The sequence below is a fragment of the Bradysia coprophila genome, unplaced genomic scaffold (genome assembly GCF_014529535.1).
Source record: "Bradysia coprophila strain Holo2 unplaced genomic scaffold, BU_Bcop_v1 contig_232, whole genome shotgun sequence".
Lineage (NCBI taxonomy): Eukaryota > Metazoa > Arthropoda > Insecta > Diptera > Sciaridae > Bradysia > Bradysia coprophila.
Window position 1 is genome coordinate 19883275 of NW_023503493.1, and position 26237 is coordinate 19909511.

The 26237-nt window shown below is 33.1% G+C and overlaps 2 protein-coding genes and 1 long non-coding RNA gene across 3 annotated transcripts in view; 1 reads left to right on the forward strand and 2 right to left on the reverse strand.

The window, feature by feature from the left end:
- LOC119075648 overlaps positions 1 to 26237 on the reverse strand; it is a 162951-nt gene that overhangs the window by 63177 nt on the left and 73537 nt on the right. The window lies entirely within an intron of this gene.
- LOC119075682 lies at positions 797 to 13810 on the reverse strand. Its single transcript, XR_005087432.1, has 3 exons — positions 13801 to 13810; positions 13201 to 13207; positions 797 to 869 (listed from the first exon to the last, which is right to left on the reverse strand). It is a non-coding gene; the product is annotated as an uncharacterized LOC119075682 (long non-coding RNA).
- LOC119075657 overlaps positions 3930 to 26237 on the forward strand; it is a 35825-nt gene continuing 13517 nt past the window's right edge. Inside the window, exons 1-8 of the mRNA XM_037182166.1 lie at positions 3930 to 4148; positions 4819 to 5051; positions 8039 to 8211; positions 9676 to 9741; positions 10186 to 10323; positions 14353 to 14482; positions 18301 to 18434; positions 23832 to 23976. Of these exons, the coding sequence (XP_037038061.1) occupies positions 4085 to 4148; positions 4819 to 5051; positions 8039 to 8211; positions 9676 to 9741; positions 10186 to 10323; positions 14353 to 14482; positions 18301 to 18434; positions 23832 to 23976 (1083 nt within the window). The 5' untranslated portion in view covers positions 3930 to 4084. The remainder of the gene's footprint in view (positions 4149 to 4818; positions 5052 to 8038; positions 8212 to 9675; positions 9742 to 10185; positions 10324 to 14352; positions 14483 to 18300; positions 18435 to 23831; positions 23977 to 26237) is intronic.

The following is a 26237-nucleotide window of genomic DNA, read 5'->3' on the forward strand; positions in this document are numbered from 1 at the left end:
GGATTTTCTCTTTTGTGGTTTTATGAAATACGTGACCTTTGAACCTCGCAGAATATTTTATGGATCCAATCCTCTAATCAATTGCAGACAAATATCTCCAATTCGAGACAACACATCAAACTCATTTGCTTGTTTGATTAACGTAAATAAACAATAGCAGAGGTAGAGAAGTTACACTACTCGTCAAAGAGATTGCAGTACAAAATAAGTCACTTCTGTTCGAAACATTTCCTTTCATTAATATTTCCATTCTAGATCAAGATGTTGTCTAGCACCATTTCTTTCTTAGTCATACCAAGCTTAAATCGAGTGCAAAAGGTCGATTTGAGAGTGATTATTACCTACATTGCTGCTATATAAGCTTTTGAAGAAATGCCCCATTTTTGGGCCTTCCAACAGCGAAACGAAAAAATATTTAAATTTACCTATCTAAACTGTATGTTTGCTGGATGCGCTATTGAAATACCTACAAAATGAGCTATCACAACAATAGCCCGAAAAAAATTCACCCAAAACGACGGTAAAACATTTTTCAAACTTTTTTAATTTTTGTATGTTCTAGGGTGGAATTACGGCTGCAGTTTTCTATATAGAAAAGACTCTTTTCTACGTAGAAAAGATTCTTTTCTATATAGAAAAAGAATCTTTTTCAACTTAAAACGTTTGATTTTTAGAGGCAATTTTATGCGTATTCGTAGTAGGCATAATTGTTTTGATTGAATTCATCGTCAGTTTGTATAACGCATACTATTGCCTCTAAAAATCAAACGTTTTAAGTTGAAAAAGATTCTTTTTCTATATAGAAAAGAATCTTTTCTACGTAGAAAAGAGTCTTTTCTACATAGATAACTGCAGCCGTAATTCCACCCCTAGTAGACCCTCTAGATGCCGTACAGAGTGAAAACTCTGCAAAATCATCTGTAGATTTTTTTTTGAATTGCGGTAGGTCGGAATCATGAATCTCTAAAAATAAAAATTGAAATCGACACACCCTACTGTAAACCATTTTTTGCGTAATTCAAATTGTATGACTTTATTAGTTGAAACGGAAAAACCATTTTTTGCCTGTAACAAAGCTTTAGCTTTACACAAATTAAGTTTAAGTAATCATTTAAAAAAATAATTTTCAAAAAACATTTCGTTAACATTATTGCGACTTGTCAAGAACATTTTATTAGTTTTTTTGTGGGGTTTGATTCAAAATTAAAAAGCTTCATTTATACTACCCTGGATTTCAAAATTTTAAAATTATTTTCCTTTTTTAGACCCGTACTGGGATCTTATAGGTTTACGCATACGTTTGTAACACGTCGAATTGGACTCCCTATTGTGGTTGTCTATACAATGTCAAATCAGTCGACCCCTCGCGAGCTGGGGCCCAACAAGTGTTTTAGAGTTTTTCGAAGATATCCACGGCAAATAAAACTCAACACTTGTAAGTAATACGTCAAATATATATAACAAATATAAACAGGTATATTTACAATATCAATCGACAAAAAAAAAGTTTATAGAAATCGGATGACCGAATTTCATGATTTTTTTTGTTTGAAAGGTAATAATAAATGTGAATCATCAGTACTATTTCCGGCCTCCTAACCAAATGGCTGCCGGCAGCCATATTGGATTTTAGTAAAAGTGAAATATCTTGGGAAAAATGGTACTTAGACAGTTTCTGTTAACAGAGAAAGAATTGGTTTTGTGTTTGGGGTTGCAGGCATTCCATATGTCATCTATATACAGCTATGAGCTATATTTAGCTATATTTAGGTATATATAGGTAAATATAGTCATATATAGCTATTTTGAGCTATATAATGGCATATTTATCTGTAAAGTCATCATTTATAGTCAAATATAGGTAATTATGGCCTTATACAGCGGTTCATAAAGGATTTTCTTAAATTTGACTTCCTACGGGGCTGCCTCCGGCAATTTCTTTCTGCATGATAACAAGGCAAAGAATGGGCAATGTAAGTGATTTTAGGGCTCATGGCTTTTCAGCAGAGAAGAGAATGAAGTGAGAGAGGTGATGAGTTTCACATTAAAGGCTTTTGATACGAATAGGTGTTTCATACCGGTCGGCGTTAGCTATGTTTTTATGGAAATTTTAAGAATGATTTTTATGTTTTCCAATACAAGAAGTTCAGTGTGTACAACACCCTGTTCGTTTTAAAATGAACTTGAATTGAAATTCGGATGTTCGTTGCTACTCCTAATTCAATGAGTCCGAAACTAATATTTTACATCAGAAAATGTTCAGCTTTTATGAATGAACAACGAGACTTCTAAAGTTATAAAATGCAGACTTTCGTTTGTTACAATGTTATTACAATTATTACTTTGTGTCGGAGTCTATTTATTTTCGACGCTATATTTGAGTAAATAGTTTTGTTTGAATTTTGTTCAGACGATCTTTATAAGACAAAGTCCCAAAAACGAATAGAAGCTTTTTCGCTTGACACTAAAAGTAAAGTTTCTGCATAGCACTGCTAAGGTTTGTACTAAAAACAGCGGAAAACGCATTTCTCGTCTGCTTATTATGCTGAATATGGTTGCTAAAATTATCTTGTCATTACTATTAATGTATCCCTAATGGCATTTTTATATAAAACTTTTTGCACAATTCTAAGATGTACCTTTTCATTATAAAATAACCTTGAGTCGGAGAAGTGGAGGATTGTTCTTATGAAGGTCATTTTAGTCTTTATCACTTTAATTTAATTATTATTCATGTCATGGCTTGCACGACGTGTCTTGCATTTATATTATACTCGCATCTTAACATTAAATACGTTTCGTTACACGCGTCAACGTTCCCCCATTGATGTACTTCGGTTAAAACAATAAAGCGCAGGCTAATTGAACGAGTAAAAAACTCTTGACATAATTCCTGTAATATTTTCCTGCTAAAATAACCTTTATAGTGCAACACGTTTACCATTTTCAGACTGACGATTAACTAATTTGGTAAATAACTGAAAGTACTTTTCTCACTTCGCTGTTCGTACATGTGCAATTAAAAATATCAATTAACACCATCTACCATCTCTGGCCTGATATGTAAATGAATACGTGAAGCGTAAAATAAAAATTGTTTTCTACCAGCCAAGAATCATATTTTATGGTACCGCTCTACATACACATACGTACGAATATTTATGCATAATGTATGTATGTAGTACTGTACACATACCTTTGGTGTAATAAGTAAAGAATTCAGTTTGCCTCAAATTTTCCAGAATCGTGAATTTGCACATTGTAATAGAGGGAATATTTACAAGCACATAATGCCCCTGTACAGTTCACCCACAACATTAATCACAAGCACATAATAGTACAAGTAAATTGTTGTGGGTTGCGTTATGTTGAAAAGGTTAAGGTATTTCTTGATTTCTGTTTTAATTTAAATGCAAAAATCCATCTGTGAGCTGGAAAAATGCAAGCGTAGGTATTTTTGAACAGTGGAAAAGTTTTATGACTTGTGATCTTGTGAATGAATTCTTCTTTGAGCGACAAGTGTTTTAAAACGATTGTAATGGTGTGCTCATCCCAATTAAAGGAAAATCAACAATGAAACGACAAAATTAATTGTTGATTTTTTTTCTGCAACGGGGCTAACTCAATCATGGTTGTCAATAAGCACTAGAGATATTTTGTGAATAATGGTCGAGGTTTTCGATTATTGTAATAAGTCCGCTTATATGAACAGAAAATTTATGTTTTTTATGTTGAGATTATGATGACATTAAAATGAGATGGAAATACATACGACTAGAATCACTTAGTACATACAACGTAAATTTTATGTCGCTTTGACGAATTCGTTCAATATATGCAAATTTACATTCTCGATGTGTAGCCAATTAAAATTGAAATATAACAAGCGCAAATACAATAACTTGCAAATTAGTGGATCGATCGTAATTACGCCAACATTTTCAGTACACTTTCAATTGAGTTCCAAGAGGCATATAATTGCAATTAGTGTGATAATAATTCTATTGTTTGTATTGTCTCATTGTTCGTTAAGGTTGATGGTGTAGTCAATAAAATTAGTGAAAATTTCTGATAAGCGAAAGACATGCCAGGCGTTGTGTTTCTTATCGTTGTACCAACAGCGAATTTTGAACGAGAACTTGTTCAGGGTATGTTCTTTCACGCCAATCGTTAAAATTAAGTGAAAACTCGTTGAAAACCAATGTAATCAACAAACAACAACAATTAGGAACTCAAGAAGAAGCGAATTTAATATTCATAATCAATGATACGGAATTTAAAAAAAGTTTTAAATAAAAACGATAAACGAACAAGAACGTCGATTGGATTTCCATTCGCCTGTAGCTCTTAAAGATATCAATTCCAATCAGATAAAACGATAATTTCACTGTGAACTGCCTTAAAAAACATAATCAACGTTTTTTTGAACAGAAAGTATAGACAAGACGACATGAATTGATTGTATGAACAAAGATTCTTAATTTCGATATCATAAGTGCCTTTGGTAATAGGAAAACTCGCTAATCCACTTTGGCATTGAACACTGATCTCGAAGGGCAAATGAAATGAGCATATACATCAACATCTAGCATAATGTTGTTTATAGCGCAATTTTTGCTTGCGAAAACATTTTGCCACCCGAAGCATTGTACAGATATAGATAGGAAAGAATCTTAAATTGTTTGTCATAAACTTTTGTAAATGGTTTTCAATCAACCGAAACTTCTTTATTGAAAACTAAATCCATCTCATTATCGTTATTAGTTTCGTAACTCAGCAGAAAATTCTTAATATTTTGTTTTCTGTTCGGTCCCGCAGACACAAAGTATGAAAAACCCGATTTTTACACAGTACGGCAGCCCAACCATCTGCATGGTAATAACCTTAATATTAACCTTCCCGAAAACAATGCCGTTTTACGCCTTGAAGTTGAATTACGTGACAAAAATACGAGACATCGTCAGAATAATCAGGGAGGTGTTAGAAGAAATGGTCAACAATCACATGCCTTAAAAGACGACATCAATAATTACATAGTACCAATGGAAAAAGTAAGTATCATTTACGTCATGAAACGGGTAGTATTTTATGAGGGTTGACAGTACATATTCTTTCATTTGGATGAACATGGGGACCAACAAGAAGTTTATAAAATTAGAAATTTTTTTCTCGTTCCCATGTCGCAAGAGGAAAGTCTGTTTTTTTATAAATATTTTTCTTCGTTCTTGTCTTACAAAACAAGAAATTAGGAGACTTATTACAGTTAATACACTCGTAAATTAAACTGTATACACGGTTTTCGCCCCTATATCAAATTAAAGAAGAGAAAAAAAAATACCGACGAAAGTTCCGCATTTTCTTTTAAAATGAGATACTTGTTTAAAATTTACTTCGTGTAAATGAAAATGTTCCGTTTCCCAACAAGCTTAAAACTCACTCTTTAACAATACTCGGTGCTTTTATTGCCTGTCGTTACAAACAATTCATGATGAATATTTGCTACAACATCGTCAAATTCAAGAGACTGGAATTTGAATTAATATTGACGATATTAAGGAATTTGATGAATATTCCAGAAAAAAGTTTTCGAAATAAGTCAGAATGGAACATACCTATTGAGCGAATTGCGTTAAAAACTAATTTTTTTGCTGGCTTCTACGAGACATTTAATTTCGAGATTGTTTATATGACTACCATACAGAATATATAATTTCAATTTCCATATTATTAGCATAGTTTCTGAACATCGCACATGCATTAGGGTGGCATGATTTATTGAACTTTATAGAAGCGGCGATTTGCCTGTTATCGACGGACTTGAGAATTAAAAAATTTTATAACAAACATTGAGATATACGTCAAGCAAAAAAACTAGCAGATTCAAGGTTAATCTCAGTGTTAGTTCTTAAATAAAAATAGAATTTAAAGGCTTCACTGTGGAATGTGGAATTTATAAAAATGGTAGGAATATCTATGTCTTCATAAAAGTTTTTTTTTGTGATCGGCTCATCCCTATTTCATTGAAAGCTTCGAGCTCCAAGAAGGCTAAATTACAATAAACTTCATTTGACACCCATAACGATATCATCTCATTTATGGGTTGCTGATGGACCATCAGTGATGGTGCAGTACAAAAATTGTAAACTGCATTCAAAGTTCGGTATGAGCATTCTTGTTAAAACGACCTCACAAAAATCGAACCGATTTTCCACAGGAATGTTAAACAAATCAAAATTTTCGATTTTATTGAATATTTAATTGTTTTTGCTACTGTTTTGCACATGTAAAACATCCCACTTTCTATTTGAGTTGTTGTTGTTATGGTTTCTATCATTTGTCATTTAAAATAGCATACGAAGCGAGATAAATCAGAGGAGCGGAGAGGAACGGCAATAACAACTTAGATACAAAATTTGGATCTTTTATGTTTGCAAAGCAGTACTTTTAGACGTACAACAAAATTGTTTTTTTTTTAAATGTCGCCACCCTATTAGAAACCCTTATGACATAATTGATGTTCAAAGTATTTTTTTGTGTGAAGCGATCACATAAATAAAGTTATTTACATAAATAACACAAAACAATTTACTTAATTGCTTAAGCATGACTGAGCTAACAAAATGTTATAAGATACATGTGTTAATTATTTACGTACTTTATCTTTGTGAAATTTAACATCTCAAAACATATTTTGGTTACACCCGGAAAAACTCGTCACACTCTCACACACATATATGTATATAACCATAGCCCCCATAGCCTGACTAAACATCTCACTTGAATATGTTTTCTGAACTTTATGCGAAATCCGTTCGTTATGGCTTTCTTCTGGCTTCAAAATTATGCATAAATATAGCAACCGAACAATCGGTTAATATTAGGTGAGTAGCGCAAATGCATTATAAGTCTTTTCTTGTAAATTTTACTGTAATAACTTCTTAAAGTCTCACGAAAACGTTCTTATTAAAGTCAAATCAACTTAAAAATTTCAAATTACAATTTGTGAGTTTTCTTGGACGATTTCTTTTATATTAAATTTTTCAACGAATGAAATCGATTGTTCTCGTCACTCTCGCAAAAATTTGCAAAGCGAAAAAACAACTTGTCACAATTTAAATACCAATGGTTAAAAGTCTTGTTTTTCTATTGAATAACTTAACAACTAATTCCCAAAATAATGAATTAAATAAAAGCCAACCGAAAGAGAATCAATTTCTGAGTCATTAACCACTTCACAGCCAACTAAATGAAAAAAAGACCCCAATGACACCCATCCACACTCACTGAAATGCAACGTCATCGATAAAATTCATTACAAAATCGCTGCGGAAGCCTTAACAGTTATGGTGCTATCACAGTTTAGTCACCTGTGAAAATTTCATTTATGTTATGTATGTAGAGTCACATGAAATAGATGTTATGTGGAAATTGTTTTATGATAATTGCTGTGGTAGTGGCGCATAAATGGTTATGTTACAAACGATATAATATGTTGGCATTGAGTGATGGTTCTAGATGAGAGACTGGGTAGTGTATGTAATGCATATAAGGTAATTTAGTGAGCTCGTAATTTGCTAGTTCTCAAATAAAGGTTAGATATTGGCATACCCGCTAGCATACGAATAATGTTTTGGGAAGGTAAACAGATTAAGCTAACTGACTCGGAAGCAATTAATACACACAACATTGTTAAAATGAGCAATTTCAAATTTAATTTATAAATGAACTGAAGGAGTAACGACTTCAAATGCTGAGATAAATATTTTGTATCCATGTAAATGGCGCGAAGAAGTATTTTTGACCTCGGTGATAATTAATTTATTAATTTATTTGTAAATTCATTTTGAATTTTAAATTCAATAGACTGTGACTCTCCTTTCTGCCCCATGCTCAGAAAATATATAGCTTGAGAAATGTTTGACGAAAATTGACTGTAAACGGAAATGAAGTAATAAATCAGACATTAAACTCCTGGGAAAAGGATCAATACTTTCCATTCAGGTATCTCGTTAATGTTAAATTAACATTCCGTTCACAGGTCCTCGAGGAGCTGCTCCATAAACTGCATATCGAACATGTTACTTGGAGCTGTGACAAAAAGGGAAACTACCATCACGTTATATTTCCACTTCAATCTGGCGATCCATGCGAAACGACACTTCACTGTCTAACCGAATTGAAAATTGGAATTAATTTCGGTTCGAGTGTAAGGTACTTCAAAGTCAATCATGTACATTATATTTACAGAGTGTACTGTGTTGTATACTACAATACGTCGTACACATGCACAAAGCAATCCCGTTCGAATAATATAATTAATTTACTTTTATGAATGCGTGCACCGGGGCGTTTATTGATTAAAAATTATATCATGTGCAGCATTATTGGTAACCACTTAAAACAACATAACATTCTGATTAATACACTTTCACAGTCATCCAATCGTCCAGTTATTTGTTTTAAAATAAAATCTGCGATGACGTTGAATGAATGTTAAAATTTATGTTCTTTTGTAGTAGTTTTTGAGTGTAATTTTAGTAGCAATTTTGGCAAAATAAATATTCATGATTTATGCGGAGAGACATGAATTCATAATGAATTGACACTATAAATTAGAGGAATGTAGTGTTTTTAACCGTTAAATAATTTATATGTAGACCAAATGTACTGGAAAATGAATTGTGTTTAGTAGAATTGTCTGTAGATAGTTGATTTATTGGAGGTGTGTGCTAAATGAACCCCGGGTGCTATTGAAGGAATAGAGGAATGTCGATATATGATAATTCTGTTCTGATTTATGAACGAATTAATATTATAAGCTGCATAAGTTTCAATATTATCGAAACTATTATCTTCGGCAGAAAATGACCTTACGGAATTCAGTTGTTCGGTCAATATCTAACAGCGCTCCAAGACAGATATTTAGTGAAACGATGGAGCGAATACAAAACATTCACTTGTATTGTTCTGTTCTAATTCTGTTCTGTTGTTAAGACATTAATGGATAATTAAATTGAATACATTGAAAAGAAAAAGAACTCCAGTTGCCTAACAGAAATTCTAATTAGTGTATACTGTGGGCTTCACTGGAGGTACATCAGCAATAATTAAGAGGATTATGAGGAATCCAATATAATTTTGATATTCCATTCGATTTATCAAAATTTAATTCCATACAATGTTCAACATATATCCAATCCTTCACTATACATAACTCAGTGAAATCGTACTATAACAACAACAACAATCTTCCGTCGGAACGACGACTGATGATAATAAGTTCAGAACAACGATTATTGTTTCGATTATGTGGAGCCATATAGATATTCATTTGATGTGAATTTAATAGTGACTCTGTTATATGCTTCGTAAATTTATTACTGTTTCGTAAAAGAATTCAATAAAGTGCAAATACTGTAGAAAAAATAATAATGAAAAACAACTTTTAGCAGCTCAAACAAAATGTACCTCAACCACTTGAAAAACAATGTATAGGAATTCCACTTGGTTATTTACATCCAACTTTTGAATAACTTTTGCGGTGCTATGCCACACATGATGAAGTAACTTATGAAAACGATCCTTTCAAATAAAGTCTTTGATTGCAGCTAATTACAAGTTTCCTTTTTATGTAAACGTTAATGAAAGCTGACGTTAATTCCATTTTTTTTTCAGTGTACTTCCATGCACTGTAACGTACGATGCACTGAAAGATAGTAACTCATTTGAAGAGCCGTACAGGTAATGTGTGATCCATATAATTTAAACTGCCGTGCGCGTACGTAGATAAAATGAAAAAAAAAACGAAATGTTAATAATTGCGACTTCTTTTGAACTTCGTTCAGGTATGTGAGCAAACTGAAACCGAATGAGTCAACACAGACTCATCTTGAATACAAAGCCACAAATTCATTTCCCACTGATTTTCCTAAATGAAATTTAAGCCTACTACTGTAGTTTTTAGTTCGCAGTGCTTTAGTTTTATTTCTGATTAGAAACTCGTACAAATAATATAAAGCTTACTTTTACCACCCAACTTCTACAATTTTTTTTTGTTTTCAAATCGATTTTGTCTCAAACAATTGCTCATTTACTAATTTAATTGCTCATTAAGATTTAAATTAGAAATTGCGACTTTGTGATCAATTTTGTTACATTTTTTTTCTCATTCCACTTTCATTCTAGCGACGACGAAGAATATTCTAAATGGAATAGTTTCGTTGATTCGATTAAATCGAAACTAACCGTAAAGCAAGTGGTTGATGGCGTAAGAGCTGGTGGTGCACTGTCATTTGACTATCTACTTTTAATTTTAACTGCTGAGTGAGTATATATTTCTTAATGAGAACTATAATTAGAAAGACGTTACCGTCATTTCGTTTACGTTAGCCTTTTTCTATTGCAACAACATGCAGCACACATTTCTACATAGTGTTTTAAAATGCTGTCCGTGTTAATGTTAATAAATAATAGGGTGTAGCGGTTTTTACAAAATGTCTTAGTTCTTTTAAGGCTCAGCCGGAAGTCCACTCAGCTGGTCCATCTCATCATTTTATGGAAGAAAAAAAATTTCAAACTTTAATTTTATGCTGCCGCCAGGTCGATTTTCGAAAATTTCGTCGTTTTCGGTCCATGTCACATATATCGATTTTTTACGGTGGGCTCAGTGTACATAAAAAGTTGAGTCAACATGGTAATCTAATCTCCAGGCTTCATAGATTATTTTATAAAAAAGATCAAGTCTAAAAAATATTTTTTGAGTTCATGACTGATTGTCAAAGTACCCCGTTGGTGATTTTGAGACTTTAATCTCGCCACAAAATTTGATGAAAATGTGCAAAAATGTAAATTAAACTTTAAATATGCTAAATGGACCGCGGTGAGTCATATACAGCATCTGATTTGATTTGGGACACCTAAATTTAAGGCGCATAGTAAAACTAAAGAATTTCGAATGAATCGTTTTTATTATTTCGTTGAAAATTGCTTTCTTCCGAATTACGGCAGAAATACTAAACAAAAGATTAGGTTTTTAATTCAGGTGTATGAACATAAAGGCAATGGTTAGTTGGAAAAACGTTTTACCCTCTGTCTGACGTAGGACGTAATTAATTTTTAAATTTAACAGACGCAATCTCATTCATCTTTTCTCGAGAAAATCAACGTTTAACCAGATACCCGAATTAAATAATTAAATTATTGTTTGTTACGTTACAGCAGCGAGAAATATAATTCACCCAAATAAAAACTTTAGTGTTACAATCTGAACGAAAAGCACCTGCGGGACTTGTTCAATTAACACGAGTTCATAACCATGCTTTGTACCGTGTGAACACAACGTTGTACTCCTCAAAGGGTTTGTTGTTTTTGCTTCGGCGACTACAAAAATTAAATAATTTTGTGTAAAAGAAATCCGTAAATAAAACCAAATTCTCAATAAAACATCGCACCAGCAAAATTCCACCGATTCGATGATAGAACAAAAAAAATGCTTGTATGCTCTTCACCCACACAAGAAGCTTAAAATAGAATCAATAAAGAAATTTTATTACAATTAAATGGAACATAGAACATGAGAAATAATGGAATTCCACCAAGCGGAACTTTTTCAATTCTTCCGATGAATATCTTTTTTTTATTAAAAGCTTTTTATTTGTTGAAGGTCATAAATGAAAAAAAAAAAGATTTACGAAGAAGCTCATTTTTCACATGTATGAACATGCATAAGTTGCTATTCTTACGCACAGAACACAACCGAGAATCAAGAAGTTTATTTTTACGATTTTTCCTTTTATTTAAACTATTTTTTCTTCTTGCTTTTTTACTTAGTAAAATCGGAGGAGCCACAAAAGTTGAAACCATTTTTAATATCATAAATTCACATCACGTTCCATCATCAAAAAGATATTGAGTCATTTAAATATGAACGACGCACACCATCATATAATATAATAAATTAAGACTCCAATGCGTAAAAGAAGAAACCTCATACATAACATTTTCCTCTTCGTATGTGAAACATGGTGTAATATGAAAATTTTGTGCATATTCAAAAGGATTCCAAGAATCCGGAACCGAATTCAATGTTGTATGGTACGAATGTTTCTGTGTGACGTATAAGTTTATTTACATTCCTAAAAACCCCTCAACACACAACATTATCTCACATTACTTTTCTTTTTCTATTTATTTTTTTTCTTCTTACCGAGTTATCGTGGCCGCTCATTATAATGCTCTTAGATATTTCATCGGGTCTACTTAGAAAGTGGGGTTTATATTATTCATAGTCTTCGGTTATATGAGATTATATGCATGGTCCATATACAAATCGTATGTATATACGTTGTGTTACAAGTATTTGATGTAGTTTTTACAACTATATGCTAATATATGTAAGGGGAATACGAAAAAGAAATACGAAAAAGATGAAGGAAACCGACTGAGGAATTTATGCAAATAAACTGGAAGGGTTTAATTCTTGAATGATAAATATACGAAAAGGAAAATATTGAAACGTAAATTAGGTATCCAAATAAATGGATCATGAAAATATTATCAGTTTATTTCAGTGAAGAGAATCCTTTCTGTATGTTTTATGAGGACCCAGACTTTGAATGTAAATGTTTGATTTAAATAGTTTGAAATGGGATCTTAATTCATGGTAATGGATGCCAAAGAATCCATTGACAATGGAGACAATATTAAAGTTTCAACCAAAATATGTTTACCTTTCTGGGATAACACATTAAAAAAGATCATAGACTTGAAGTTTCCCAGCAAATTTAACCAATGTAACCGAGGCAAACATTTGCCGAATCCTACATAATTTCCTCAACATAAAAACTCAATAGTTGCTATTGTGTGGAGGTGGTAATTCATGAAACTGTTCAAAATTGTGAGAATAATTGTCATCATAACTGAACCCAGAAATTAATAACGAATAACTTGGTGGTAGCTGTAAGTACTCGGGACCAACCATTACGAATTATGACATACCCTTGTTCTTGCTGTGATAACCGCAGCATTCCTCTTCATACAAACCGAAAAGCGTTTGTGTGCTATGGTGCTAACAGTTTTGTTTTAAAAACAAAAATTTCGTTATGCAGTTTTCACATAATACGGAGGGTTGCATATTGCGACGAAGAAAAAAGAATTATGAAGTCGAAACATGCAGAAACCATAAATTGAATTTTTGGTTACTAGTTTTCTGAAGTGGAGTAATTTGTTAACCAATACTCGATGTACGTGTTTCAGTAGCCCACTAGCCCACCTGTAAATATGAAACTTTGCATTTTAGAAAATGTGCTTTTCAATCAGTTCTCTTTTTTAAATTTTTAACAATATGTTCGTAACCATCAACTGAAACGAACTAGAAGTCATGCATTTTTTAGTTACCATTTACCCGATTGTGTCCCTATTCCCTGTCCTAAGAAAGGAGTCATCAATATTTGTAAAAGAGTCCATGGACAATTCAACTTCAACATATCCCATGAAATGGCGAAATAACATTGTCTTAATCGAACGGTGTTTCCAAGTCTTTTCTCATTCATGTCATCCAGACAAAATTACAATATCTTATCATCCATAACAAGCACAAAAATGAAGTACTAAGAGAGTATTTATGAGTTACGAGATACGTAAGAACGTTACAAGATAGTACCAGCGAATATAAGAACATAATTCACAACTTTGAATGCTTTGTCTCAGGATGTGTGTGTAGGTAACTACACACCTAATTCATATTTAGACAGCACACCCGATAGGGTTTAGTTAATTATGTACCAGGGTTTTATTTGCCACGAAATTCATTCAAACTATTGACTATACTAATAATCAAAGTAAATAATTGCACAGCTGAGGTCATTGTTATTTGGCGATGTTGTTAATGTTATTGTTTGAGCACGGCAAACATTTGTATAATGCCTGGAAATTAGGTTTTTATATGCGTCCGAATTATAGTTGAAATTAGCGATGATTGGAAATGCAAAAACGTAAGCTTAGCGATCATGGTTTCACATTGTGTTTATTGATTTTTTGTTGTTGTTGCAATCATTAGCAGAAACACACTTTAACCATTATCACGATTAAACATCACAATATGGTCATATCGCTGACTATAGAAAAAAAAAATTGGGACAGAACTGCATGGTGCGTTGCGTTGAGCTGTAATATTTTTTATTAAATCAAACAAAAATCTTGTTAAGGGATTGAATTAGGTATATACTCGGCCTCAAGCAGATTAAAAACACGCCAGTAGTAGAATAATCTCCTTTACTATTATTAAATCACTTCGTTTGCTGTTATGGTGTTTTGATATATCCTTATTATCGCTCATAAACAACTTTGTTTCAGTGCTTTAGCTGCGCTCGGATTAATCGAAAATAACGCACCAAATATTACTGCAGCCATGTTAGTCTCTCCACTAATGGGTCCTGTCATGTCAGTAACATTTGGTACCATCATATCGGATCGAGAGTTAGTGGTAAGTGCCTTATTAAATAAAATAGTGCTAATTAAAGGGATTGGAACCCGAAGTACGGCGAATTTAAACGTTAAAGTGAAATAAGAAAATTAGGATAAGGGTAAACATTTCCTGTTTAATCGTATCTAAATGTATGTACGTGTATAATAGCACATTTCAATCAAGATAAGCAACAACGTATAGCAAAAATTTAGGCCGAGTAAATATATTTTGCACCGTACAATATTGAGTAGGTGGTTGGGGTGATAAATGGTAATTGATGGGCGTGAGTGTATATATACATTTTGTGGTTGCAAATACACGGAGTGTGTTGGAAAAATTGCTCTTTTTGTTGTTTCCTCGTAAACAGCATTAAACATATATACCAGAAAAACTGTTTTTAATCACCTTTTTAACGCTGGTTGTTAATGACTATTGGGTACACGTAATTGAAAATTGTATATGTACAACATCCAAAAGGAATGTTTAATCCACGTCTATGCTTTACTTGCATTTTCAAATCGTTGAAATTTCTAGGAAATCAATTACTTTGATTCGGTTCCTTTTTGTTAAATGCTGCGAACAGGATAGCTGAAAGCCGTTGGCCGTAATATTTACAGAAATAATGTAGTGAAACCGACAACGACAGGGCATAATTTAAACGTATTATCCATTTGGTGTATGTGTTTTGCACACATTCGGAATAATTGAAAAATTTAGGTCATCCGGGGAATACATTCATTTGAATCGTGTAATTTTTGGAGTAATTGTGAACCTATGTGCATTGTAATAAAATTAAAGTTACACGTTGTGGATATCAATGGGAATTTGCATATTGTTGTGGAATTCGAGTGGTTTTTATATTTACCGTGTTAGACGCTTTCACCATGCCTAGTTGTAACCGATATATAAGTTTTGTAAAAGAGAAAGGGTTCGCGTTTTGCTGCAACGTAAAAAAATGGTACCGTTTTTTGATGGCGCAGCTTTCATTTCACCCAATGGAAGATTTTCCTAGAAGTACACATCGTGTGTTGAACTTGTAAGATATAGTAAGGGTTCGGGTCAAACATTTGGTTCGTTTTCTAGATTAGGAATTACGAAATTCTGACCTAAATTTTTGTAGATGTGGGTCGATTGATTTTCGATTCAATTCAAAATATTACTTTGATGCAAAATATATCAGGTTTGTGTCAATGCAATACATTTATTTACTTCCCAATTACGAGATCTACTTATAATATAAGCCTTGTATTGTGACATTGCTGATAAAAGCGCAATTTATTCTACGTCTTAGGTGCAGTCTTGGCTCTAACTATATTTTCCTTTGAAAAATACTTCCATAACTTAACAACAAAGAATTTTAAAATTGTTTAAAGCAGGAAACTTCCACATGTTACTGCACACGCTTCATGTGGCCTGTTGAAATTCAGATAAATCCGCATGATTAAATCGTCTTATTTTTCCATTTAACATCTCCTAAGCATGCAGTGGGCTGACTATACTGCATCTTGATATACGCAACGTAGTGTTGATATAAGGGCCAGGTTAAATCTATTATGCTATTTAAATCATTTTAAACAGTGATGGAATTCACTGATCCTTAAAAGAAGATTCAAAGCGTTTACACGCTACGCTATCTATTTATTTTCCGTAATTTTGCGACATTGTCACACAATTTATAAAACAGTTGACACTTTACAAAATGGTTTTCGCGTGTTTCATATAAATTTTCTGTAACAATTTTCTTTTTAAATCATACGGTACACCATTTTTCCTAACTTTTTAACATGAAAGGAGTATCCAGTAGTATAGTACTATAGTACTTGTTTCTCAAGTTCTTTCCTGTAGCAAAGATTTATGGCCGTTTTCTTGGAAGTTAGTTACTGCTGCTCTTCTCCCAGTTTCGTTTTTTTTTGCTCGTTATTTACTTGTTTTGTTTTGATGTATAATGCATTCGTCCGCACTGTACAAGAATATACATTTAAAAAAACAAAAGAATAGATTTCGGTGTATACATTTCCGGTTCTTGTTTAAGTTGTACACGGTAAGAAAAAAAAAGTTTTGAATGAAAACTGCCAGCAAAAAAGTCTGTATGATAATCAGATTTGATAATACCAGAATGTTGTTGCTATTCAGCAACTCTAAACAAGAATGTAGTCATTGAACAAAACTTTATTTTTGGATTGAATCTTCTCTTCAACGGTGGTTAATTGTTCAGAGAAATTGTTCTTTGTGCGGTTTTTTGTAGTCACAGAATTTGTATAAAAGAAGAAAATTTAATTTAATCCGCATAACAAGTCTAAATATTTGAGGATGACCACGGATTATTTAGCGTAGTTTCGATTACTTAGGAAAACATGAAAGTTGGCTGAGATGTACCTTTAATACAGCAAGAGATCGAAGTTGTTTTTTGCTGGATTCGGGCAGCAGTAGAATTTAAATATTTCTGGCAAAACACAATAATAACATTGGAGAAGTCTTGACTTAATAGCAATGTCGTTACGATCTGATCGGTCACGTTATCGAGGTATTGAAGGTTCTAGGTGTAGTGTAGCTCTAGCATGAGATTTTTTTGTTTTATCGTTCATTGAATGATAGGCTGTTCACATATGACGTCACACACAGAATTTTTGACCCCCCCAATATGACCAAAATTTACAAAAATAGTACGGAAATGAACAAGAATAATTTGAAAATGATCAAAAAAAAGTTCAAAAATTAGTTTTTTTTTTGTAAAACCCCCTCCCCCTTAGAGTGTGACGTCATATGAGAACAACCCTTGAACGATAAAACAAAAATGAACTTCATTCGAAAGATTTGATTAAAACACATTATTGAATGTGAGTGTAAAGTATTGATATTTTAAACATGATGCGAAGTTGTGTCTTGACGGTTATTTTACGATTTAAAAACTAAACATTTTCTACGTCGACTCGGCTTTAAATTCTTGTTTATTAAATTTAAAAATTCCATGTTGATGTTCAGAATAAAAATATTAAATTTATGCTGGCGCCTGCCTTCCAAACGCTGGATGTTACAAACTAACAACAGTAATCATGCAATTAAAATGCAATAAAGAGAAGAGAGGATTAGTTTGGTTAATTTATTGTACATTTAAATTATGAATATAAAATTGCTCGGGTCTACCGAAACCAAATTACAATGTCCATTTTGCGAGTTACGCTATCCAACCTAAAACGTCAGTGAAACTGTAACCATCTTAATATTAAAAATATTTATTTTGATGAAAAAAAAAACGTATAGACTGAATGGCGCGACGCATATGTTGGACGTGGCATTGAAACTGATGTTAGTCATTTGCAATGGAACAAAAATTATCCATGTTGGTCACACTTCAGACATAACACATTTTGTATACATATTTAACAGTATAATGATGGATCCAATTCCCTTTAGAGACATCAATATCTGTACGTATTATTATTAAGACATCATCCACAAACATTAAGCATGTCTGAACCACAGATGTGCCTTATACATATACTTAAGAAATAGCATTTAAGTCCTTTATCGCAAAGATGTTATGGCTCATAGCTGCAATGTCGTTCTCCAAAATGTTATTAAGAACATTAAAATGTATTTCGAAAGCTTTTACTTTATGTGAAAATACAGAATTTACACGTTTAACCCACATATTATTAAAATAAAATATGTTAAGGAAGAAGAGGTTCCATTTTATAATATTAACTGGTGTGTTCCCGCCATTTAATATGATATTTTGTATACAATATATGTATCAGTGCCATTCTTGGGGGATTACACAGATTTTCTACATAAATGTAATTAAAAGCAAGTGCTTAAAACAAATAAATTTACAGAAATCCGGATTTTTGTCTCTATTTTTGGGGATGTTCATATCAATGGTGTTTGGCCTTATTTTCGGCTTAATTGTGGGTTCAACCGAAATGCCGTGGGGATTTAATGATTGGCCTACAGAGGAAATGAAAGGACGGTAAGTGTATTTTATTTCGATACTTATGAGCGGGCACTGCAGGCAATAAAGGCTGTGTAATAAACGTTGTTTTAACACTCAATTGTATTAGAAAACGAAACATTTTCTTTGGACTTTCAACGAAGTATATCATTTTAATTGCCACCAGATAATCTTGTTTCAATTTATTCATAGAAAGATAATGCGTTGTCATGGGACTTTTTTTCTTCTTTAGATTACCCTTTTTTTCTTTATTTTTTTTTACAACTCTTGATTTGATTAATATTGAAATTAAGATGAAAAGCGGTGTCTTTATAAAGACGAAACAAAATCGACTTCTTTTACCCTCTCTGAGACATTTTAATACATCAAAAGCTAATATACACAACATACCATATTAGTGAGCGTCAAAATACTTATTTAAGATGAATCTACACATGGCTATTATTTTGATGATAATTTTGAACTCGCATTCTTTTTGGAAAATGTACGAACATCGTATTAGCTTTCAATTAAAATTTAAAGGTTTGTGGTGCTGTAACCTCAGTCCGAGAAAACTCAATATTTCACGAAAATTTACACAAACATTTAAATTTTTGCTGAAAACTTACACATTTTAACACCAAACGATGGTCGTACTTTTTCGAAAAAGGTTGCGAGTCCAAAATTATCATCAAAATAATAATAATTTTGCCCCGAAATTTAGGCAACAAGTTAGCCATGTGTAGATTCGTCTTAAGTGAAAAGAATAAGCCGACAAAGCCATAGAAAGCAAAACTATCAGAAAATATTTTTTCTGATTGAATTTTTGAAGGACTAAAAATGGTTAGTTGTTTACCAAGTCGAGAAAATAGGAAATTACAACAAGAGTGAAAGTTGGAATTTCCTATTTTTTCCCCGAAGTGAACACATAATTTTTCATCCGTGCGTGGCGTGAATAACCGTTTTTATCCACGAAACAACACATCACTTTGCTTCACTATTTTCAAAACGAAAACAAAGGGACAGTTGCAAAGAAAAAAAAAACTTTTGTTCACCCCGTTAGAGAAACAAGAGGTGAGAAAATAAACATTTTCTCACCTGAGCTGTCATCAGAGAGAGCGTCAACAAAACATCGTCTTCTCACCGCATTTGAGACGCCGCTCGGATGAAAAATATTTATTATAATTAGTCCCCGATATTGACATCGAACTACCAGACTTCTGTGAATTTCGTGCCGATTCAAGTGAATGGCAATTCTAATACTTCAAAATCTAAGAAATATATAAGTAAATGTAGGTGAAACTCTAGAATTTATGAGAAAGGATAACATTTTCTAGCGAAGTGTTTCTGCTTGCATGCTGAGGTCACATCTGGGTAGATGAATTTGCAGTAAAAGGGGGAAACTGTGAACCATGTACAAAGAACCTAACATGCCCGCCCAGATTTGTTTATTAAACTTTTTCAATCTGATCGCGTATACATAGTTATTGACTGAATTGAATTTCAGTCAATAAAAATAAATTGAAAACATTGAGAGTCGAATATAAATAAAAAAATTAAAAAACATTTCGTTTATCGCTTTATCGCAATTAAGTTTTATTTTATTCAAATTAATTCCATTTTATTTCATTTCAATTAGTGTAATTATTTTTGATGTTTTACTGTCTGCTTTGATACATCCGAGAGGATACATAGCTTAGAAATCAAAGGATAACAATGTTTTCGGAATTTTTTGGGTATACAACTAAATTTTATACTGCCTTTGTTGTCATTATTATTTTTATTGGAAAATTCTTTGCCGCTCTCTTTTATATTAAATGTAATGCAATTTGAGCTCTCTTGCATCAATGGGACAGTATTTCTTTTAAAATGTTGCAATTGAAACGCGTGAAATATTCCATTACAGCCTTGATTGCTTTTCTCTGGCAGAGGAAAAAAATGTTGCGACAAGATAAGTAATTTGCATTTTTTTCTTTTAATTAAAACATTCACCAGTAAATGGCTAGATTAATTTTAGTTGAAAGAAAAGAAATGACGACCATTACAATTTATCTGTGGAATCAGATCGGGTTCACATTCAGTGTTTGTTAACTTTTGACAGAAGTTTTCTTTCATGTTATAAAAAGTAAGCAGCCAACGATTTGCTTTTGTGTCGCACAACGTGGCTTCTATAAACAACTTTTTTTTCCATAATCCTCTCGTTCCAAGAATTTTTAGGAATTAACTTTCCGGAACCAACATCATTGGACGAATAGAACAGATTTAACGAATAAAAGACATAAAAATGGCAATACTTAATCAATGGATTTAATGGGTGAAAGGTAGATGTAGTGTTAGATTCGTCTTTTGTCTGGGGTAGAGCGCGTTGTGAATGTGTCAAAGGAATGTAAACGGATATCATTTCTCTGGTACAACACTGAGGGATTTTTTTTAAAGTGGACCAGGCTCCGTCGGAGCAATTTTTTGCGACGGTTTGTTCATATGCCCAGATAGCCCTTGGTCCCAATAGTCCAAAACCGCAGTCGTTTAATTTTCATGTTTGCGTCTTGGCTGGTGGTGAAGGTGCAAAAGTCGAAAAAGGGTGTTTTTTATACGTGATTTACTGCCGCTGCAGACGATGGATACACATGTGTGGCGGCTCGTTGGATAGGTACTGTCCAGGAGACCCGGGGCAAAGACAGATATCAAATATGTACTCAAGCACTATTCAAAAATAACAAAAAGTATGTATCAGTCAAAGGCCGGAAATTTTGATGAGCTTTATTAGGTGATATTTTGTACCTGGTGACTGTTGTTGTACAGATCAGTGATTGCCCTGATAGAGGCTTAACCCAGCTCTACAATTATACCTCAATTGCCATAGAAGTGAAAGGTTTCAGGATACTTTTTTGGGTATAAAGCAAATGTCTTCCTTTACTCGAAAGCAAAATATTGATTTTAGAAAAATACACGAATTATGCTGTTTTTGATGTCTGCATCCAATGATCTGACCATAAATATTCTCCAGGTGCGAGATATCACCTTTTGAAGTTCATCAAAATTTCCGGCCTTTGACTGACCCAAAATTTTTGTTATTTTCGAACAATGGCACAGAACATGTAAGATATCTATGCTTGCTCCGGTTCTCCTGGACAGTACCTATCCAACGAGCCGCCACACATGTGTGTCCATTGTCTGTAGCGGCAGTAAATCACGTATAAAAACACCCGTTTTTCGACTCTTGCACCTTCACCACCAGCCAAGACGCAAATATGAAAATTAAACGACAGCGGTTTTGGACTATTGGGGCCAAGGGCTATCTGGGCATATGAACAAACACGAAAAAATAGCTTCGACGGAGCACTTTCAAAAAAATCCCTCCCCTACAATTCAACCCAAATGAGTTTAATGTCTGTTCTAATTTGAACTGAAAAATCAGTACTTAATGTCGAATTGAGCCATTCATCTTCCTTAAGTTTGCAAAGCTTATAGCCAATAGCAAGTTAACCGGCTTGACGTGCCTTCAGAGCCACACTTCGAAATATTCAGATCTCCATGAGAATAATTAGGCTCTTAGTTCTTTCGCCGAGGTGCTTACATCGTCAACTTTCTTACAAGGATCTCATAATGTCAAAAATTCGCCTGTTCAACCGCTAAACGTTCAATCCATCAACAAAGTTCGTCCGACACACATAAGATTGCTTATGTGTCCAACTTACATCCGTCAGTTACCGAAGAGGAAGTCATCGATTATTTGATACAGAATAACGTAATATCGTCGGTTGACGATGCGTCACGTAAGATACTGCTTTCACCCAATGTTGATTTGGACACGGTTAGCTTCGTATCATTTAAAGTCACCGTTAGGTCAGAACTGTTTCATGCTGTAGTCAATAATAAACGCTGACCTGGCAATGTCATCGCTAGGGAATTTGTGAACCGTTAAGGCATCGATGAGCTTTCAATTTTTTTATGAACTTTGAATCCAATTTTGTTGTGATTTTAAATTAAATTTGTATACTTTGTGCGACTTAGATTGAAAAGAATTTAATTTGTACACTCAACTGTGAATACTGATGTTGTTTAAATTGTAAGTAGTCAGGGGGCCCGGCCATTTATGAAATGATATAAATAAAATAAAATAACTGATATGTCGCCTAAATTTAGGCTATTTATATGTACACAAATTCATCATAATTAGGTTACGCCATATGAGTCACTCAATGTGTAATTGATCATAACATACTTATTGTAAAAAAAATCTAAAATCTACATTTGGTTGATCAAAGTTCTCATATGTTTATGCTCTTGTTATTATGTAGTCTTCAATTTCGATTGCACAGCCATAATTCACTTCCTACATGAAATAATTTACGAAAATCTCGCAAAAACGATCTCATGTTTAAGTGCTTTATCATTTCTAATGAAAAAGAAATCAGCAAATGTATTTATGTTGTAGTGCAACAACAACGCATGTGAGCATCATAAATTTTGATATCTAAATATTTTCCCTGGTGTATAAATAGAAAACGTTAAACGTTTCTAACAACATTAAACAAGTCATTTACGTATATATATTCCATGTTATGTGCACGTATACATTATATGGATGTTGCCAGTAATTATCTATTACTTGTGGGGTAGCAGCAAAGATTTATGAATAAACGGAATTTTAGTACAATGAATCTTGTTAAGTTTACATTCACACAGCTTTTCTGCTTTTGTCACATATGAAGAGTATCTTTAACTTGTGAAATAGATATTCTCGCTAAACTTTTAGTGCCTATAAAGTTGTATCTCCTATATTGGTGTAATTTTGTCATTTGTGTGGTTATTTCAGTATACATTCGCATCAGATGCTCCAGTCTGTGGATGTGTGTATGCGTAAATGCTACATAAATTGCGATTATGGTGGCATATCTAAAGCAACTTTATCTTGTAAACATGTTAAAATAATGGTTCCATTCCATTGTAAATATATATATATATATATGTACCAGTACCATGTAATACCATGCCAGCTACGTAAAAGAAAATTAAATATTCTAATTCCGCTGTTCTGCCAAAATGTACAATAAAATTAAAACCTTGCACAAAGTGAAAATGAAAATTTATCGTAACATCTAAGAACATTACCATTTTGCCAGTCAAATCATCTTAGAACTATTGCGACTTAAATTCCATTCTTCCCGTCATTTCGAAGCAAGGCAAGATCGAGAAACAACAGTGTTCTGACTGTTGTTAATATCATTTTCCATCGAAAGTGAAGCCCTTGGCACGATAGAACTACTGTAGATCCAATATATCGAAATTTTACGAAACTTTATGTTTCAAAAGGAACCAACGAAATTCGATTACTAGTTTCAAATCAAAGAAATTCAAACAAAATCATTCTTGTGCCGCTCAAGTAAATTCAACTGAATAAACACTAATCTAATTCATCAAAATCGATTTCAGTGGAAATGTACGAAACCTTTGGGTGGCTGTTTTATGGGCTTTAATATCTGGTACAGGCGTAGCAATAGCTCTACTCCAAGGAGCAGCTGGACCATTAATAGGTGTTGCTATTTCAGCATCACTACTTCCACCAGTCGTGAATTGTGTAAGTATGCAAGAGTTCAGTATACTCTCTTTTTTAATGCTTGCATAGTGCAGCTTTAAGATAATACTTTCAATGTAATATTCCGCGTAATCTCCTCATTTTTGCTAAAAAAAAACCTTTTCCGTAGTGGGATATATTTTCCTAGAAAAATTAAAAAGAATAAATTACCTTAAGTTATCGTACAAAGTTCGCGTGACCTGCATCATACCGTTGACGAAAATTATGTTTAGGCTTCCAATCTACTCATTTAAAATCACCAGAACATTGAAATGAAACGAACGGTATATTCATCAAGATGGAAGAGATTTGTATTATATGGCAGAATGTCTCATCGGTGTATAATGAACAAGTTTTTTAATGATGTGAAATTGCACATTTCTGTCGTCATTTAACAAAATGAAATATAAAAATGTGACTTTATTTTGCAACAGACAAACAAAATGGGATTCATTTTGGTGAATCTGAGCTTGACATTCCATTTTCGTAAATGAATATGTCACCATTACAGAGAATACGTTTAAACCAGGAAGTCTGCACGAATAATGATGTGTTGGATTATTCCCTTGACTGAAAGTCAGGGTCTTATGAAAGAAAATACCCTTAAATGTCCGTAACGCTAAGTTCACTATGATATTTTGAAAATGTTCTACATTGGCAAAAAACGTTAAATACAGAAAACGTCCGTACACTTGTTCCCTCGATAACTCGAGTAATTCTTTACCGATTTGCAAAATTTTGGTTTTAATCGACGGAGAATGAAAATCATGAGGTTAAGTTCGTAGATGGGCAATATTGGGATAATGAGATGGGAGTAATTCTCAAGAGAATTTTATTCCTTGTTACCGCGATAACTTCCCTAATTCTTATCAGATTTTCAAATTTTTTGTGTTATTCGACGAAGATTGAAATTCTTGAGGTTGAGTTTGCAGATGGAGAATGTTAGAACAACAAGATGGGAGAAATTCTACACAGACGCTTTTCCTTGTGGACTCGATAGCTCGAGTAATTCTTTACCGATTTGCAAAATTTTGGTTTTAATCGACAGAGAATGAAAATCATGAGGTTAAGTTCGTAGATGGGCAATATTGGAGTAATGAGATGGGAGTAATTCTCAAGAGATTTTTTTACTTGTTACCGCGACAACTTCCATAATTCTTATCCGATTTTCAAAGATTTTGTCTTAATCGACAAAGATTGAAAATCTTGAGGCTGAGTTTGCAGATGGATAATGTTCGAACAACGAGATGGGAGAAATTCTACACAGACGCTTTCTCTTGTTACCGCGCGATAACTTGAGTAATTTTTACCCGATTTTCAAATTTTTTGTTTTAATTGACAGATAATGATATTGGAGTAGTGAGTTTGGAGTAATTGTAAACATAACTTGTTTACCACGACATTTTTGCAACGGATTTCCAGAAAAATTTCTTATTTGACGAGTAGTGAATTTCTGGATTTCTGGTCTAACAATTAAGAAGTACTTCCCAAAAGAGTTTTTGCTTGCTTGAGAAACCGATAGCTCGAGTAATTCTCAGAGGCTTCAAAAATCAATTTCGACCAGTAGCGTAATTCATGTGGTTAAACTCGAACATTGGAATTTAATTGGACTAGTAATCTGGGATATACGACAATTTTTGCGTGAAATCCGTATTCTTAAAAGAATTTTTTTCGTTCCTAAAATGTTTGAACGAGTGTGAACTTTGTGGCCAGAGCGAAGCGAGGGCCGTAATTCACACGAGTTATATTTTTTCAAGAGGTAGGCAGGAAATACGCCAAATTATACTCAGACGCTTTTCCTTGTTATCGTGATCACTTAACCCGATGGTAACGAATTCACAAAATTCTAAGAATTCTTTTATTCTTCTTTTGTTATAATGGCAGACGATACCAGCCGTATTTGTAGAGTTAAGTAATTTTTACCCGATTTTAAGTTCGTAGATGGATAATATTGGAGTAGTGAGGTTGGAGTATAATTGTAAACACAACTTGTTACCGCGACATTTTTGCAACGGATTTCCAGAAAAAAAAATTGTTCGACGAGTAAGTGAATCTGGATTTCTGGTCGAACAATCTAGAAGTCTAGAACAATCTTGCTTGCTTGATAACACGATAACTCGTGTAATTCTCAGAGGCTTCGAAAATCGCAGATTTGAAAATATTAAGTGTTTTCGACCAGTATCGTAATTCATGTGGTTAAATTCGAACATTGGACTTTATTGGACTATATGCGACAATTTTTGCGTGAAATCGCGTTCTTAAAA